Consider the following 19191-nt stretch of genomic DNA (forward strand, 5'->3'; position numbering starts at 1 on the left):
GTGCCGTCCCCCAGGTCCAGCCCCTGCCCTTCTGCTCTGTGCCCGGTGGCATCAAGTGACGGAGCACGGCTCTGTTGTGACACCTGCATCGGTCCTGAGTGAGGCACGCTCGGCTGGGTGGTGGCAGACGGCAGCGACGTGTTTGCTTTGCAAGGACGGAGGCCTGCAAGTCCAGCGCCGTGGGTAGTACGTGGCGGGTCCGGCTGGCATCGGCTGCGTCGGGGCACAGAGGGCATCCCCTGGGGACGGGAGCTGCACGGGGGTTACTTCGGTCTGCGAGCGTGCTGTGTCCCCCCAGCTGCAGGTCTGGGAGCAGAGGCATGGAGAACTCCAAGGAAGAACTCTGCCTGCCTGCAGGGGCTCCGTCGACACTGTTGGCACCATTTTTGTTTAAGCACAGTGATAAATGTCACGTAAGCAATCGTTAGCCCTTTTATTGGCCTTCCTGGTATTTTTGAATCACATCCGAAGAAATCCTAGTTTTAACTGTGGAAACTTGTCTCCTTCTTGTGCACGTGCAGAAAAAATGTACTGAACTGGGGGATTCATCCAGAGGTCGTCTCAGGGCTGGGCTTAGAGATGCCTGTAACTGGTACTGGTAAAGAGAGGAACCATGTGTGAAATGTGAGTTAGGTCCGGATTTGGACTTTAGTTTTGTTACAAAAGAGGCAGTTGTTCCCGTCTAGTGATTTTTTTCTTCTGCCTCTCCTGGTTGTGGAGGATAGGAATTCCTGTCCTTTGTGATCTGGGTGCGGGGTATGGCTTGGCTCATCCTTTGAGCTCATGTCACGCAGCTGAACCCCTGCAAACTGAAGCGTAGCAAATAGCAACTCACTTGGGCAAGTTTCCTTGGAGCTTCCAGTCCGAGTTGCGTTTCTGGTGCAGGAGGAGATTATTAAGGCAAACATTAGCGTAGCAATAGGCAGGCAATAAATGGAGATGGTGAGGCACGTAACCGCGGAGATCCGACTGAATCCCTCGCTGGACTGCATGGTGTCCCCACGAAGCCTTGCAGCACGTCCTCCTGGCGAGCCCTGGGCACGGGACGCGCAGCGGGGCCGGGCAGGCGTTCCCCCATCCTGCCTCCTGCTGCGGCTGCTGCTTCCCGGCACAGGACAGAAAAATGCATGTTGGAGGCAGAGCATTGCTCTGTCCGAAATAACTGTGCCGCGGTATTCCCCAGCGTGAGATTTAATTACGTGCCATGACAGTGAATTTAATTACGTCCCGTACTGCGGTGCCCTGGATGGAGATTTAATGAAGAAGTTGTGTCTGTCTGGAAGGGAGTTCTTTTCTTCTTCTTTAACACAAGTATTCTTTGTTGTCCGTAGTCATGTTGCTTCTTCCTGTCACTGTGTCTGCAGCAGCAGGGATTTTAATAAACCTGCTAAACTGAAGGAATTGCTACCCCGCTAAGCGGCCGTGTTTTTTAGTGGGAATGGCAGGCATAAAGCAAACAGCTAAATTAGAGTTTGGGTTTGGTGAACGGTGCCAGGGAGCTTGAATGTGCTGCAGGACGTTTTGGCTTTGTCTCACAGAAATATACAAATGTAATTTGTCTGTTACAAAAAGGGTGGACAGCAAACTAGGAAGGGAGGTGAGTCTTTCGGCTTCTACCTGCCAGAGTTCGGGAGAGGCTCCAGCGCTACGAGGCTGGATGCTGCTCTCCTGGGTGCTGGGGGGCTTTTGACCATGCCGAAGATCCCTGTGGTCCCCATCAGTGGCTGCCAGAGACCGGTTTACAGTGTCTATAAGCAAACAGGTCCTTAAATGTAGTACGCACCTGTGGACCCTCAATGGCAATGTGACTCATGCGCATGCCAACTGAGCCGTTTTTTGTTACTCTATTTAAGAGTCCAAAATTAGGTTTGAAAATTACAGCTTTGTGGACTTCCCCACAGCCCTCCTGGACTGCCCCACAGGAAACCTGGGGCAGAGGCAAAAGCTGCAGCTGGCTCTGGGCCCTGGCTCTGGCCACAGGCCTGGCCTCCGCCGGCTTGGGGAAGGGCTTGGTTCAGGCCCCGGGGGCTTAAGTTTGTGCAGAGGGGTCAGTGGAAGGGCTAGGTGCGACTGCTCTGATCCCTTACAGCCGTGGGGTCTTCGGGTCCGAGAGCCCCATCTCTACAGACCCTTAACTAAACAAGTCGTATCCTGGAGGTCCCCTTTTGTCTGGGGGCGATGCGCGCTTCCGTTAGCGCTGTTGCTTATTAGCAAGCCACAAGTGAGACTCTCGAGATGAGCCAGTGAACGCTGGCTTTGGTGCGAGGGGAGAGGGGCTGGGCTGTCCTAGCAGATGAGGTTTCCAGATGGCTGGGGGTACTTAGCAACTCCTGCTAATTGGCATCTTCTTGGCACCTCACGCGAGTGTGAATGGGAGCAGCATGCATCAGTCCTGGCTTCTCAAGATCTGACTCTTCCAAGTACTCTGACACTAATTCACAGATAAACTATAATTACTGCATAATTTGCTGAATGCAGAGTGCTTCTAATCTTTGGTTTGCTCACTTCCCTCTTTGCATTGAATTCTAACTTTTAATAATCTAAGGTTAAACTTTTCATGTGTGTAGGTTGGCCAGACCTCTGGGTCATCACCCGTCCAATAAACCAGCCAGCTGGTTTTTCTGACTGTGCACAAAGACGTTTGAGCTTATTTGAGAAAAATCTGAAAGAAACTTTTTTTTTTAACTTTGTTTTGTGTTTTGGTGGGGATCTATACTTAGTTTAAACACATCTTCAAGTTACAATTAATGTTTCCTCGCCAAGCAAATTCCACAGAGGGATTCGAGGTGTAATTACGAGGGAAGGCAGGAAGGCAGTGCATGCACATCTGCAGCAGCATCCAGTCACTGGGTCGCTGAGTAGGAGCTGGCTTGGTCTGCAGCCAGGCTCCAGTGAGCAGCAGCTCCCCCCGCTGTGGTTGCTCCCGTGCAATGCCGTGCCCGTGCTGTAGGAGGTAGGCGACGAGGTCTGCTCCGTCCTGCTGGGAAAAGGTGGCAGTGCGGCTTGACAAAGGTTGATAAAGGGATTTCAACAGAAAAGGGGGTGGAGGGAGGAGGATGCCATGGGCTTTTAATCTCGCAGTGAGCTTTATCCTAAGCTTGCTGAACTTCGGCTGTTGTGAAATTGGAAACTTCATTATATAACCGTGGCACGGTCATTTCATAATAGCGTCCTGCCTGAGAGAGGCTTTGGTTTGCTCAGGTCAGATTAGTGAAAATGAGCTACTGAAGACAAATAGAAGAGGGAGGTTAGGTCGTGGTCGAGGTGAAAGTCAAATGAAATACTCAGGCTAGGAAGCCCTGATAATCTTCATTCGGAAATACCAGAGTTGGTGGGAAATTGCAAGCCTAGCAGCGGGTGTCTTTAATAAACCTATCCAATCAAGATAGATTGACGGGTGGTGCTGGATGGCTGGAGGCTGTGAACAGAGATGATTAGTGTGCCCACGGATATTTATGGTACGATTTAAGTTATACAGGAGGGTTCATCTAGTGCTAACACACAGCCAGCTCTGTGAGGAGAACGCGGCAGCCACTTAACCACGTTCAGTAGTGCAGGTTTTGTTGGCAAATAGGCAAAGTCAAGCTGTAACACACTCTTCTGGCGGTAGAGAAGGCCCTGCTTTTGTGCGTGCTGCCAGTCTTCGTGTGAAACAGGTCACCGAAAGGGAGGAGAGTACACATGCTAGGGCCACACGGGGAGCTGACTGCGGACTGGAAATAAATTTTGCCAATGGAAGGGAAAAAAAAAGATTGCTTTCCAGTTTCACCCCTGTGTGCTTGCAGGATACATAAATTAAATTGTATGTGAGGTTCTGCATCATGGGCTCGGAAGCCCAGGTTGGGTGATGCGTGGACAAACGCAGACCACAAGTGAAAATGCAGCAATTCTGGAATAGCACGAGGGTTTGCCGTACTGCCTCTATTCGTGTTTGTAATTATGCATTTTAGTTTGAAAAGGATTTGTAGAAAATTAAAGGAAATCAAAATGCTGGTTTATTTCTAAACTTCACTGTCACAGGCAGATTGGAAGAAGAGGCCATCTGTATTTTGGTTTTAATGTTTAGAAATGGAAAAAACAGAGCCCAGATGTGGATTGGCAGCCCTATTGATGCTGTCTTTTCAGCTTCTGGAGCAGGAAGGATATTAGACAGGATTTGTGAAGTGTCGTAAATAAGGCCCCTGGGGCATTTCTCATGCTGCGGGGCTGTTTCATTAAAAAAAAAAAAAGTCTGTAATTAAAATGTGCATAGTTTAGTTAACTCCAGTGCAGAGCAAGGAACAGGGAAGTCGTGTGTTTGCCAGGGGAGCCACGAGAGGGCAGGTCTCAGAGGGGCAGAGGGCATTTAAGGCAGGCATTACCAAAACCCAGTTGTGCTGCCAAGGTCCACCCACTGCATTGTAAACTGAAAGAAGGAAAGAAAAACCCTACAGGCATGAAAGCAATGTGAAAAATGCAGCTAGATAGTGGCGGCATAAATATGTTGCTGTGTTTTTGTTCTCTGTGGGATGGGTGTGAACGCATTTGCTGGGGATTACCAGGATTCTCTTGGACGCAGGAGCTGGCTGGGCTTGGAACAAACCCTTCTGGCTTCACAGGGATCGGCTTCGCCCTCGGTTTATGAAAGTCGGGGGAAAACAATTCCCCGCTTCCTGCCCGGCCAGCTTGCCAGCGTTCGCGGGCTGCGTGCCCGCTGCCGGTGCCGCGACGTGCCGCGACGTGCCGAGCCAGTGCTCTGCCAGCGCTCGGAGCCTCCCGCGCGCCTCTGCTCGGCTCGTCAGGAGAAAAGGCTGCCACCGTGCCTCCTCCCAGCCTGAGCCGCACACTTGTGTGGTTCCCGTTCCTCCTCTACGTGACTTCTGTCTGCCTCCGGAGTTTGTTGTGGCGCCCTTCAAGGGAAGTCCTCCTAGGCCTCGTTGTGCTGGGGCCGCGAGCCCGTCGCAGAGCGCCCGACCTGCGCGGGGCCCGGCGAGCGCCGGAGCGGGGCGTGGGCCGGTGGGGTCGGGCTGGCACAGCGGGGTGGTCCTTGGGAACCGTGCCGGGGGAACGGGATCGAGAGAGGTGCATGGGATGGTCGGAAGTCCTCTAGTTTTACTGCCTGCTCCAAAATGTGTTTTCCTTTCCAAAATGCACGTTGTGAGCATAACGGAGTCTCAACCTTTGCTCTTTTTGTCTTCCAGAGCAAGGAAATTGGCTTACAGATGCATGAAGAACTCTTGAAAGTCACCAATGAGCTTTACACGGTAAGTGATGAACTCATCCTACTCACGTCTAACCTGTGCAACGAGGGGAGCCCAGGGAATTGATTTGTTAGAACAAAATGTCTGTTAAGCATTACAGTTACTTTAGGAATCTCTCTCACCCTTGTGCCATCATGCAGTACAACACGCTTACTAGAAACATTTCGCTCTTCGCTGGTTTTGATGGAAGCAGAGAAATTCCCAGCTGTCCTGCAGTGAAGAGCTTCCATGTCTTCATCAGGCAGTGGATCATGCCATCTAACTGTGTCACTTGAGCACAAATAGAGATGTCTTGGGCATGATCCAGGATGATCCCTGGTGTCTGCAGTGTTCTCACCGGCTCTGCCTTCTACACAGTGTTGCCCTTTTCAATTTTCGCTTGCTTGGTGCCTTCTGCCAGGTGCTAATGGCTTTTGAGTTGTGCTCTGAGTTGTCAGTGCTAATTTGTGGCTGAAACTTGACCTGCTTATGAGTCTGGTAGCCTGTGGATGCTGGCTGAACATACCTTCTGCTGATGAATTCACAGAACTTCTAACTAGCATGTGCTCCCCTTCATCTCCCTGCTCTGAGGAGCGTTTTGGTGGCAACGCAGTCTGTGCCTCCAGATGAAATCACATGCCGTTATTCAGGACATCGCTCTTCAAGTAGGTTTTCATAGTAAAAATCTTTCTGTTGCTTCTGTCTCTTGCCCCATAGGATTTTGTTTTATTTTGTTTGTGCTTTAGGTTTAATGAAGCAATATAACATCTGTCTTATATAGGAAAGTTTAGATGATACATACGCGTTCTTCAGTTGTAACTGTTACTGGTACATAAATTACATTGTAGTAGGTTTACTCCTAAACAATGATCTTATTCCATCTTTTTGAAAAATAGGCCTAAACAACAGACCATGAGTGATCGTACTTGAAATTTCTGCCACAAATCTTCCTCTTAATAGTTTTTTTTCTGCACTGGTTGTTGAAGGACTCGGCTTTTGTGAGTCCTGCAGTGGGGGCGGACAGCCAGGTTGGATTAAAAAGCCTGCAGGAAGGTTGGGATTGCATTGTTGGTGGCTGAATGTCACAAGGTGTGTTAGCGCTAGTGACTAATCCAGATTAATTGCAGCAGCAGCATGGCAGGTGCAAAACAAAGTATAACGGGGTTGGGCTGACCTTGGTGCCTGTGGACCGGTGTCCTCGTAACCCACATGTGGGACAGGAGCATCGCTGGAAGCACACAGTTCAGTCAGTCTGAGCTGGGGGCTCAACTGCAGGAAAAGGAAACTGCAAGGAAAAGCTGAAAGTATAATTTTGGTCCTCTTGGGTCTGTGGCAAAACTCACCTTCAGAGGAACTGAATTTTCACTCCATTTACTGCTTTGCTCCCGCATGCGGAGCAGAATGTGTTTGAATGGTCAAACAGACTGGAATGGGTGGACGAGCTTTGTGTTTCTTTTGAGCTGACCTTGCTGCTGAGATAACAAAGCAGTTATGTCACAGAATCACAGAGTGGCTGAGGTTGGAAGGGACCTCTGAAGATCATCTGGTCCAAGCCCCCTGCCAAGCAGGGTCACCTAGAGCACGTTGTGCAGGGTGGCGTCCGGGCGGGTTTTGAACATCTCCAGAGAAGGAGGCTCCACAGCCTCTGTGGGCCACCTGTCCCAGTGCTCTGTCACCCTCCCAGTAAGGAAGTGCCCTCTCATATTCTGGGTGCAGTACTCCGGGTGGGGCCTCATGAGGGCAGAGTAGAGGGGGACAGTCACCTGCTGAACGGCAGCACAGCCCTCTGGTGTATGTCATCCCGCTGGAAAGAGCGTGGGGAGAGACAAGCTGATTTCAGAAATCACGGTGAAATATGAAGGAAAGGAGGCCTTATCAGGCAACCAAGATCATCTTAAATCTCTTCAGTACAGACCAGCTCTCCTCCAGTCCATGTTTTTTTGTCCTTGAGATACCCGGTGGAAGAGGCCTAATTGCATGCTTGGCTTGCAGGTTGGTCCACTGTGGTAGTGCTGTTTTGGGACATCTTTGGGGCTGGACTGATGCTGGCATGTTCATCACAACATGTTGTGTACTCAGGAGCTGCACGTTCAATAACTGAGACTCCTGAAAAAATCAGGTGCAGAATAAGGACAACTGGCTCAGAGATGCAAAGCTTATTCTTGTAAATTGTCATTCATCTGTAGGCCGCACAAGGAAACCATTTATCTCGCCTATGGCTGAGCCATGTATCCGTAGTACATTTGTGCCCTGGTTAGGCCGCTTTCTCGGGCTTTGAGAGGAGAACTTTGTGCAGCGTGTGGAAACAATATAATTTTTTACAGGCTTCTGAGGCATTCACTGTCTCAAACTTAAGCCAAAATAACTAAATTCATTTTAGTTCAGCCTCGTTGCTGTTTTGATGCAAGTCACCCTGCAGACTCTCTCTGTGGCAAGACATAAACCCCCCAAAGCACCCTGATTTTAATTAAATAGGAAGCAGATGACTTTCATTCTGAAGTAGGAGTACCTGTGAGCAGTTTTGTACAGGAATAAGCTCTGAATTAAAGCCAGTTTCATTAATTTGATTCTTGTTTATAGACTCCTGCAGATAGGTTGTCAGGTTAGAGTCTGCAGAGGTCTGCTGTTCTTGTATGCCTCTGCTCAGGGGCCGCTTTCCCTATTGTAAGCGATTGCGTTTGAAGAATTCAGGCCAAAATTAGGGTAAGAAGAAAAAAATGGCCCCACAGCAACGTTCTAGTAGTGTTTCGTGTAAGCTCTGTGTAACGATGTGCAGTTTGATGTATGGAAGTAACGACGTGCCATTTGATGTGTGGGACTCAGCCGTAATGCAGACAGGCTCTAGCTGAAGGCGGCACACTCAGGTTCGTGTCCGTACTGTGATACGAACTGGGGTGATTCTTTGTCAGAAGGTATTACGGAAGGGGATTAATAGGTGTGAAATGAATTGTATTAATTAGAATAATATCTGCAGATTCCTTACCCAGGTTAAAAATAAGCCGGCAGTCTTTGTGTGCCAGCATGAACTGGCTGGTGGAGGTGTTCCCTTCCCGCAGCGAGCGCTGTGACGTGGCAGGCCGTGCCTCCCTGCTGGGCAGATATTTTCTGCAAGGGTCGTGCTGCAGAAGTCACTGACTGGCTCACACAGCAGAAATACAGTGGTACATCGTGCTCTGTTACACCACAGAAACCCACTGAAAAGGCCGTGATTTTCTTTCTTAAAAGAGTGGTACTGCTGCGTCGCGGGCAGGGAGGATGGCAGGCGGCGCCTGTCGGTCTGGTGGATGCGCCCCGTTCTTAAACCAGAGAAGAGGGGAGAGGGGTCGTGGGCTGGCTTTCCCGTACGGCTGTGCTCACCTCTGCCGTTTGGGGCCCCTTGACCTCAGGAGGGCCCAGGGCTGCACTTAGCAGGGGTCAGGCAGCCTCTGGTCTGACTGCAGTTGTGGGTCAGGACCTAAGGATGAGCTGTTGGGAAAGATGAAGCGCCTCCAGCTGCAGACAGCAAGCAGTACCATTTATGGCTGGTATTTTGGCAGTGGCCTTTATTCAGAACTTGTTATTAACATTGGAAAACAACTTGTGTTGTTAAATAACTAATGAATATTGGAACATATTTTTCTCCTTCCACTGCAGCTAATTAACTTATTTGCAGAACAGATCCCAGGGACGCAGCTGTGGCAGTTTTTCTTTATGAGACAATAGCACAGGACAGGGGCAGCGTGACTTTGTTCCAGGCGCTGGGAAGGCATCAGGGAATTGCGGATCAAAGGGCTGATTGCTGCAGTGCGGGCAGACCTCATTCAACATTAAGGCAGATATTAAAACAACCAAAATATCCCCTGCATTTCCAAGCACGGGCTGCGCTACATGGCAGCAGACGAGGAGCGCGGTTGGCAGCGAGCTGTTCAAGGTGTCCGTGGCAGCAGTGTGAGCTCTGAGGTGTGAGGGGGGCGGTTTAGCCGACGGCCGTGCTCAGTCCTTCGCACTTTGTTAAAGAGACCTTCAGGGAAGCCGTGAGCGTGGCTCCCATGGTGCTTCTTCAGGGTCAGGCAGGGAGGAGGAGGAAGGGCCTCTGTGGAGTTCCTCTGGCCATCGCAGGGCCGCAGGGGCCTGCTTGGGGCTGCCGGGGCCCTGCGGGGCTCGGGGCCGGCGGCACGGCCTGGCCTCTGCCTCCCGGTGCGGGAGCCGGTCCCGTTGGGGGCAGCCGGGAGAGGGCTGTGACAGCGCGAAGGTCGGGGCTGCGGTGGCCTGGGGTGAGTGCAGGCAGCTGGTGAAGTAATTAGGCTTTTCTTGTTAGGTAACTGGGTCGTAACCTTGAGATTTCACAGAAATTGTGCAAATTGGTCCGTCGCCCAAACGCTGGGCTCTGCTGTTGTGTTGCCTTCTGGCCTCTCTGGGTGCTGGAGAAACCTTTCTCATTACTGCCAGGCTGTGCTGAAGTGCGGGGCTTCTCTACTTCGCTTTCCTCTGAGTTTTTCACCAAAAGGTGGTGGCAGATGATAAGGAGGTCTCAGGGAAGCCCTTCGGTCCTTCTCCTTAGGAAGAACCCAGAAAGTGCCTGTTTGATGTGTGTCCTGTGATGTTCGCTGCCAAATCTGCAGTTTGAAATATGTGGCTCGCATTTGCAGGATTTTGAAACTGACCATCTCAGAAATAAGGCACAAGCCTTTGCTTGCCATCCCTTGCAGTTGCCTAAAATTATAAACCCCAGAGCTGGCGCGTTTGTGCAGTCTTTGGTGTGGCATTTGGAGCTCATTTGTAGCTGACGTCTGTGCTTGGCGGGAGAGGCGATCCCATGTTTCAGCCTCAGCTTGTCCAGGCTGAAAGCACCGCAGTTTGTGCTGACAACCGCAGCTGAGGAGAACTCTGTTTTCTTCATCCAGGGTTGTGTGAAGTTGCTCTGCATTTGTGGGTTGTGCTCCTTTTTAACTCGGGGGTCTCTGACCCTTCAAGGCTGCTCTGGCAGTCGTGGCGTTGCCGTGCGGTGCTGGGCTCGGTGCTGGGCCGCTCTTCTGGAGGCCAGGGAAACATCTGCCTTGCAGTGCTGACGCTCAGCCGACATCTGAGGGGAGCGTTTGCTGAGCGAGGAGGGCATCCTTTTAGTTCAGCTCTGCCTTCGGCCGTCTGCCGGCCGGTGCTGGGTGTGATGTGACCACACCGTGCCTTCTCTGCCCTCCAGCCAATGTGCCCCCTGCCCGCGGGACAGGCACAGTCGCTGTCATTGCGGTGTGACAGCACTTCTCTTGCAAGGGATCAGTGTTGTCCTGTTCCAGTCAGAGAAGGAGAAACGTTGAGGTGGAAAAGCTCATCAGAGGGCATGGTGCAAGGACGCTGCGTGCAGCCATGGGGGCACAGGCAGCGTCCCGGCCCCTCCGACGGCAGCCACAGCGGTTCTTCTTCCTGCAGCGCTTGGTCGCCTTCAGCGTGTTAAAGTCTGGGTCCTGTTGGCATCGTGGTAATCGGTAAAGGCAGAATGAAAGGTACAGTTCTGTAGTAGTTTGAACAATTTGATGTTGTTAAAGCCTTTGTGTAATGGTGCAGAAAGGGGAAGGAATCAGGATGTTTGCCTGTGGGGTTACCATCTGTCCTTAACCCTCATGGCAAGAGAAGTTATTTTGGTTTCAGTCCCATTTGCAGTCATCTTCCTTAAGGTGTTCTAGCAAACCCAGTTGGAGGCTTCAATTAATTTTGCATTGCTAGCTGCTTGTTTGCAGGGGTAAACGTCAGTGCTCTGGAATACCGTCAGTGTCTGGGGGTCTGCTTAACTAGCTTGAGTTTGGCTAAGTCCCTTTGAGAGGCGTTGGACCATTCTTTAAACCTCTCAGAGGGGCGCCATCAGTTGGTAACTGCCTGGTGGTCTTGCTCCCCTCTGATGCCTTCCTCGCTACGGTGACTAACGTGTGGGGTGAAATGTTCATAAACCTTGTTGATCTGAAGTTGTATTTAATCTTGGGCCATTTCAGGGGAATTCTTCTGTGAGATTAAGTCATATGATGCTACGGAGAAAGGGATGGAGTGTCTTCAGTAGATCAAACCCTATTACAGTGTCATTACTGTTTTAGACCTGATGGCAATGACCCACACCCTGCTGTGCAGGCTAGTAGGGCTGGGATAGGACACCTTCATGTGCGTGATCATGTTCTCCGCAGCAGTGACTGTACGTGATAACTGGGAGAGCCCTCATCGCGGCTGTTGCCACAGCTCCCCTGTGCTGAAGGCTCACCAAAAGGCAGGAGGCAGAGCCGTGACGTGCCCCAGCGAGGAAGCAGCAGCACCAGTAACAGCTGAGTTTGTGGAAGGGCAGGGGCACAGGGGGCTGCTGCGGTGGGCTGCCCTGCGCCTCTGCTCTGTCCAGCCATGGCATCCACACCTGGACCAGCCCCAGGCCCATTGCTGTCAGCGCCCAGGCACTTAGCATGAGACCGATCTTCAGCGAGAAGTCAGGCATCTCGAGCCTTGTCAAGGCAATGTGAAATAAGACATCCAGATCCTGAAGGGAGATGATAAAAGGGGACAATGTGACTAAAGGCATAAATGGAGAAGAGCAGATGCATTCCTCTTGCCAGCTCTATTAAAATGATCACAATGTGCCCTCTGGGCTTCTGTATCTGAAAGGAAATTCTGTAGTAGAAGTTGCCTTGCAGGAGTTTTCCTGGCAATAGATCAGTATCGTGTATCCAGTCACTGATGGCAAACTTGAATTTAGGGGAAGAGGCATTGCTGCCATCCACCCTGGCACTGACTGTGCTTACTGGCAGCAGTAAGATGGGAATTAAGTGATGATAAGAGACAAACTCCATTGCTGCTTGAAAACCGCAGCTCTTCCACCTTCAAGATGAGGTCTGTTGTCAGAACGGTAGAACAGGGATTTATTTACTCTATTACGTTGATGGGTTGGCTCAGTAAGTTCAGGTGTAGGAAGAGAGGAGATGGGCCAAAAGTAGCATCAGGGTGATTGTTGCCTCTTCACAGTCTCTTGTCATGGAGACTCTTGTCCCAGCTGCAAAGCGCTGGAGGTGATTTCTCATTTCCCCACAGGAAGGGGAACAGTGCTCTTTGGGTGCAGGCGTGTGCTGGAGTCATGTCCTAGTCTGTTCCTGCAGCAGGGACTGAGCGGGGTGTGGTGGTTCTTACACCAGCACTGTGCTGTTTCAAAATAGTGATGAGGTAGTTTTGTGATAGTTTTCTCCTCACCTTGTTGTTCCTTAATGCCAAAGTGACCTCAAACAGCCCTGGCAGAGCAGAGACTGTGCTCCACGCCGCCCATGGCTGCTGTCCTCACCTCGCGCATTGATGCATCCTCTGGTCATGGAGGAGGTGACTCACAAAGTCTCGTTTCCTCAGGTGATGAAGACCTACCACATGTATCATGCGGAAAGCATCAGTGCTGAGAGCAAGCTGAAGGAGGCAGAGAAGCAGGAGGAAAAGCAGTTCAACAAGTCAGGGGACATCAGTGTGAATCTGCTGCGGCACGAGGACAGGCCTCAGCGGCGGAGCTCCGTCAAGAAGATTGAGAAGATGAAGGAGAAGGTGGGTGAGTGGGACGGGTGGGGGAGCCAGGCGGGGGCTGTCTGCGGGGCTCCCTGTGCAGTGGGGGGAGTTTGGCTCCGGCCCATTTCGTTTACAAGTAACACCACTCCAGCTTCTGCAAATCCTCCCGGATGTTGGAATCTCCAAAACTGTTTAATTCCTGTGTTAATTTCTGAGAATGAGTGATAGCTTCCTCAGCTGGGAAGCGTTCTCATGCGTGTCGACTCAGCACTGGCATTTTGTCCCCCAGCAAGCCTCTGTGAAGGGTTAATCTGTGCTAAACCTTGAGACTAGTGATCTTTCTGAACAAATGCCCCAGATCCAAGCACATCTGCTATTGTACAGAGTCTCGAATTCTGGGCCCTGTTCTAAATTCTGTAGCTTGGGCCTCTGGGCTGGATTCCACTTTGATACAGCTGCATAAATCTGGATTAAGTCCAGATGCATGTCAGCATATCTGGGAGGAAAATTTGGCCCTCTAATTTTGATTGATGCCAAAACCTCCATGAACGTACAGATAAGGAAGAACAGCTGTGCTTCGGATGCACGGGGTATGTCTGAGCAGAATGCACTTCTTGTGCATGGCTGATTGTGTCTGCGATGCTCAGATGTGCTCTCCTCCAGCCTGGCAAGGGTGTCTGTTATCACACCTGATACCAAATTTTATTAATTAACCTGTCACACCCAGGTTCTGGAATGCTGTGGGGCCCTGCAGGAAGAGAAGCTGTGTAAGGAGCATCCTATTTATGCTCTAATGCTCCGTTTTACTTTTTCAGAGACAAGCCAAATATTCTGAAAACAAGCTGAAGTGTACAAAAGCCAGGAATGACTACCTGCTGAACCTGGCAGCCACCAACGCAGCTGTCAGTAAATACTACATCCACGATGTCTCCGACCTCATTGATGTAAGTGCTTCCTCCCTCTGCATGCATCCTACTGTTTTTTTCTCCTGACAAGTGCACAGCTAAGTCTTAGGCATGGTTTGGTTCTCAGATGCACTCTCACTTAAATGCACTTTCACACGTACATGATGGTAATGAAGGGGGATTTGTCGGGGCTTTAAAATATGCTTAATTGAGGCCTGATAACGTGCTGTAAACTTGGAATTTTTTTCCCTGTGTTTTTTTCCCTTGCAGTTACACGCATGCATTTGACTTCCCCCTCAGCTGATATAGGCATATATGGGTAGAACTGGAGCTGCCATTATATGGGAGTCAGCCTTCTCTGAATTTTGTGGTGGCCACATGATCACACAACAAAGTAATTGATTTTTATTTGTGCTACGTAGAACCTTCTGTCATCAGTGTCTGGAAAAAAAAAAAGATGGAGTTTTTTTGTTATAACTGCATGGTATGAACTGGCATACATGCCAACACCTTTGTGAGTGCATAAGCAAGGAGTCCAGATTTGGATCCAACTCTGTGAGTCAGGCACCTGTAATACACAGTTACAAACTAGAAACTGCTTGAATGTTTTCTTCATCTTTCATGTCGTATCACAAGCATGTTGCGGTCTGGTTGTCAGTGTATATTGTATTGGTTCTTGCTTTGGGACCGTGTAGAAACAGTGCTTTCCTTCACATTAAAGTGACAGCTTCATATCTGTGGCTCTCACTGGGTAGGATTTCCTGCAGCTGTAGCTTTTCCAAGTTCAGAGCCTTTGGAGCAGAATTTGCCATGGGGCAAGCCAGGTGATCCTGAGGTTTCCACCTAGCACGTTGATTACTCTGCATTTCAAACAGATGCTCTCATGGAAATTGCATACATTTTCGTTTTTGTTGTTGAAAACAGAAAAAAAAAATCTTTCTGTTACACTATATGCAGTTTTTATCAGTTTGAATAGGTGCTCAGCACTCTTTAGCTTTGGAGGCAGTTAAGACGTGGTGGCACTTAAGCACACGTGGAAGTGCTTTCTTAGCTAGGGGCAGCACTTGCTGAGTTGAATCCAAGTGTTCCTTGCACAGCGTAGCCTCAGGGCAGTGACTCCTGGAAGCAAGTTTTGTAGTGATGACAGGAATTGAACCTGTGTGTTTATCAGTGACTCCTACAAGCTGCCTTTAAATGATTCAAGAGAAGGGTTTTCCATCTCTTCCTTTGATAGGTGTCTTCATGGTGGTATAGATTGCACTACGCAGTTTCTTCCTTCTGAAGTTGCTTCAGTGAGCACATAAATAACTAATCTTTAAGTACCGGGTTAGCCTTCTGGCTTCATCATTACCTAAATGTATAATTTAAAAATGTGCTGCAGTGTTTATTTTTTTTCCTAACCAACTAATGTATATTTATTCTTTCAATCATTAATTAAAATAAGTCTGCTGCAAACCCCCTGAGGAATATCAAGATTTTAAGATACAATAAAACATGTTCTTAGTATGTCCTTATTCTCTTTATTTAAGATGTGTTCAGCCATCTTAAAAAATACACTGAATAACTCAGTCGTGGAAACAGTTGAACAGCGAGGTATGATAACACCTTGATTTATTCATGGGGTTTCTGGTTTTTGTTGTGTATTTTCTCTCCCTCCACACACGTACCCTTCCCTCCTTCATTTTCTTTTTATTTAATTTTATTTTTGTGGAGTTTTCGAAACTTAGATTTCCTGGAGAGTTGATGAATTCCAGTTTAGTTCTGGCTGAATAATATAAATTATTCCTCCCAACTTTATTTCCTTGTGCTGACACTTCCACTGGAGTCAGCATATGGCTTTTCTTCCGTGCTCCAGGAGTCCCTTCAGGGGACTTTAACTAAAGTATCTTCAACTCTGTGCAGCTAAATTCCCCCCAGTTACATATCCTCTTAACCAACAAAAACAAGACATTGTATGTGTGAGTGGTATGTGGGTGTCCTAATTTTAAATCCCCGAAACGAGAGCGGTTTATTTGAACAGACTTCTATAGAAATTCACTATATTTTGCAAGAGCATGTCATGAAGGTTTTCAGCATGGTCCAGAAGAAGGGAATCCCCTTTAATGCATTCCGCTAATACTGAAAGCAATGGAAAGAAGAGACAGCCATCAGAGCCAGCAACATTGCGCTTTCTGTAGGTGTGTAATGCATGTAAAGGAAAGTGGAGGAAAGAGGTGGTTTTAGCTGCGATTTTAAAGTTAGCATTTTAATCTTAGTACATTTAACAATAAGAGGATAGTGCCTCTCACTCTGGAACCCCAGTGTTGCTTGCAAACATCAGGTCTGTGCCATTGGAGTATGCTGGGCGTGGGCCACCCGCCCTTTGGGGATGGTGTTCCCCACGAAGGATCCCCGATGATGTTCCCCACAAGGGATCCCCGACAGTGTTCCCCACAAAGGATCCCTGATGATGTTCCCCACAAAGGGTCCCCGATACTGTTCCCCACGAAGGATCCCCGATGATGTTCCCCACGAAGGATCCCCCTGTTGTTCCGTGGGACGCAGCAGAGGGGCTGAGGGCAGGGAGGTGAACTTGGCCTTCGTGCCCGGAGCCAGCAGAGCGGCTTCGGCAGGGCTGAGCCCCGGTGCTGGGCGCTTCGCCCGAGGGGAGGAGCGAGTCTGGAAAAGGAGAGTGATTGTGAAGGTGCTTCAGGGTAGGAATATTGTTTTGTTTCAGATTGCAATCTGGCTGGCCGTGCTTTAATGGGATCCTAGCAGGGTCGGTGCGGTTATGCTAATTCTCCCAGCTCCTCCAGCCTGCCTCGCCAAGAGGGATGATTAACGATGTAACGGGCTGTTGTTCTGGGACACAGGGGGTGATGGGGGCTCTTGCACACCCTTCACATCAAGCACAAATTGCCACGTGCAGTTTTTTGATTTGTACGCAAATCTGAACCGTCAGAACAGTGGAGCAGCTAATTTAGCAGCATTTTCCCCAAATCCCAGATGGCTTGGTGTCATCTATTAGGCACAGCCTTGACATTTCTTCTGCCCTCAACATCACCGCAGAATAGTGACTTTTATAACAAAGCCTTTCTGCTAATCTCCTGCTCTGGTGAAAAACGAGGTCCCAGCTGCTCTGGGAGAGCAGAGAGTCCTCCCAGGGCTTCGGTTTTAATGAGAAATGTAAAACTCGATCAGAGGAACCGTGAAGTGGCACAGGGCGTGTCTGTCTCCTTCTGTCTCCAGCGGCCTTTTTGTTTCCTCCTTTAGAAAGGAGAAAAAGAATACGGAGACAGCTCAAATGAGACTTGTACTTAAAGTACACTGCTTGCCTCTTCCCTTGGAAGAAGCACGTTTATATCAAAACACCTGGGTTCTTCTCTCATTTCTGCCATTAACTACATGACCGAGTTAATCTCTTTGGTCGTGTATGTAAAGTGGAGATAAAGCTGTTACCCGTCTCTCTGGGGCTCTGTGTGAAATAGCTGTAAAATATTTTGAAGTGTTCACACAAAAGATAACCCTGGATTTAGAAGGTACGCCGTAAGGATCGGTGTGAATACAAGCCGATCCACCACGCTAGTTCAGGCTCTGTTAAATCACTTTGAAACGCAGCTTGCCGCCCTGTAGGTCGGTGTATTTGCCATAGCTGAGACAAACAAGCAAGCAAAGGAAAGGAATTCTTAGGAATTTAGTATTACTGCCAAATTTTTTGGACACTAGGAAAGTTAGCTGATGGCATCGCCATTTTTCTTACGGTCAGGTGCTGCTTAGCCCAGAGAGGAAACAGAAACGGCCGTCAGAATTGCTACGCCAGGAACCTTCAGTTGGGTTCACTTACATCACAGTAAAGCTTTGGGTAGTGCAACAACGTAGAGGCCAGAAAATGGAACAGAAAATACCTGTGTGTTGAAAAGAGAGAGAGTAGAAGGAAACAAAGGGGGCTGTCTGTCTCCAGCTACTGCTGGGGACTGCAGGGTTGGGTAAGGCTGCTGTCCCCGCGTGAGTGACGGGGCGGGTGGCAGGGCGGCTGGGCTGCTGGACACCCGGCTGCCCTCGTGCGCGTGGGCTGGCCTCCTGGGGAGAAGGGGTGCTCAGGGGTGCTGAGGCCAGGTGCCATTTCAGTAGGATCTATGTTTAGGCATCTCTTGCCGCTCTCCTTGTCGTCGTTTCCATCACCGGCTAACTGCTGGGGCACCTCTGTGCCTGCAGACGCAGCGCGGGCAGCAGCTCGGCTGGGCAGTGCTCGCCCCAGGTGGTGGCACGGGGACGGCTCCCCCTGCCTGGGGGCTGCACGCGCCTCCGCTGGCTTTAACAACGGCAACTGGCTTGTACGAGTGGAAGGTCTCTTCTGGGGGGGGCTTGAAGCCATTTTTCCAGCATAAAGAGCCTTTCAATTGCACAGAGGTACAGAAGTGCCGCCTACGCTGACCTTCGAGCAGGCTTTCTGCCAGGTGCTGGGCTGCTGCCAGGTGGGTTTGTCACGCAGGCGCCATGCGAGGCACAGCCGCCGCTGCACCGTCGCGTGGAGCAGCCTCTGTGGCTCAAACCTCTCCGAGGGACGAGTGCCTGTGCTGCAGCTTGATGTACGGTACGCCTGCAGCTGGGAGATCTGGCTTCAGGGCACCTTGAAATAGTCAACAGCGCAGCAATAAAGAGAATAAACAGCCGTCATCAGGAGGAACTGGCGATCTCAAAAGGCTCGGTGCACTTCACTGCTGTGTCCGTGCTACCCGGTTCCCTGCAGAGGAGGCCGTTTGGGAATGCTGCCGGTGCCCCATAGCACCCGAACCAGGTGCTGCGGCGAGTGGCGGTGACACACGCGGGCATCCCAGGGCACGTGCCGGGGGTGCAGGGCTCGCTGGGGTGCCTGATTTCCCGTGGTGCTGTGAGTCAGAGTCGAGAACAAAAATCTCAGCTGTTGCGGTTGCAGAGGTAACCTGTGAGCTTTAGTGCTGTGACAAAGCATGCCTGGCCTTTCGGAGAGCCCCAGGCAGCATCTCTGGAGCACGGATTGCCCAGCCAGGGCAGAGGTTGCCAGTGGAAGCAGGTGATGAAATCGGAAATAACTGGTTTGTTAAGGGCTTTATGCATTGTAAGAGAATAAATGGTTAGGTACGTATGATCTCTGTCAAAACAGGGCTTGTGTGGATGAAGAGGAGGGGAAAGAGGTGTGCTTGCTTGATTTTCTTTCAGGAGTTTGGCATCTTTTGTTCGTATACTAGTACCCTGCTTTAGTGAACTTACATTCTAATTCTATATGCAGGTAATTAATAATAGCTGCCAGAGCTACCCATTTGTTAGGGGAACCATAAATCACGGTACTCTAAGAACAATGTTTTTTTCTAAGCTGTTCTTAGAGCACTTTATTAAACTAGCAGAATCCAGCCAATACAGATCTCCTACGTTTTGTCTGTCCTGGCTTTACTAATATGGCAAATCTGCATTTTTTTGCAGACGTTTGCACCTAGTAACAATTTTTTCCTCATGTGGACACTGGACATTGAAATTGGCTTGCTAAATTAATTAAGCCCTTGTGCTGGTTGTTTTATGGCTTAGAAGTATCGTGCAGGCTGTCAGTTTTACTGCCTGAA

At 49.8% G+C, this 19191-nt stretch overlaps 1 protein-coding gene across 10 annotated transcripts in view; it reads left to right on the forward strand.

The window, feature by feature from the left end:
- The window catches only part of SRGAP3 (SLIT-ROBO Rho GTPase activating protein 3), a 108617-nt gene that overhangs the window by 57232 nt on the left and 32194 nt on the right, over window positions 1-19191 (forward strand). For all 10 annotated transcript variants that reach the window (XM_080605559.1, XM_080605561.1, XM_080605560.1 and 7 more), the window contains 3 exons: window positions 5181-5243; window positions 12564-12749; window positions 13526-13654. In XM_080605559.1, coding sequence (XP_080461685.1) covers window positions 5181-5243; window positions 12564-12749; window positions 13526-13654 — 378 coding nt within the window. The remainder of the gene's footprint in view (window positions 1-5180; window positions 5244-12563; window positions 12750-13525; window positions 13655-19191) is intronic.

This window comes from Anser brachyrhynchus, assembly GCF_964034855.1.
Source record: "Anser brachyrhynchus genome assembly, chromosome: 10".
In the NCBI taxonomy this organism is placed as follows: domain Eukaryota; kingdom Metazoa; phylum Chordata; class Aves; order Anseriformes; family Anatidae; genus Anser; species Anser brachyrhynchus.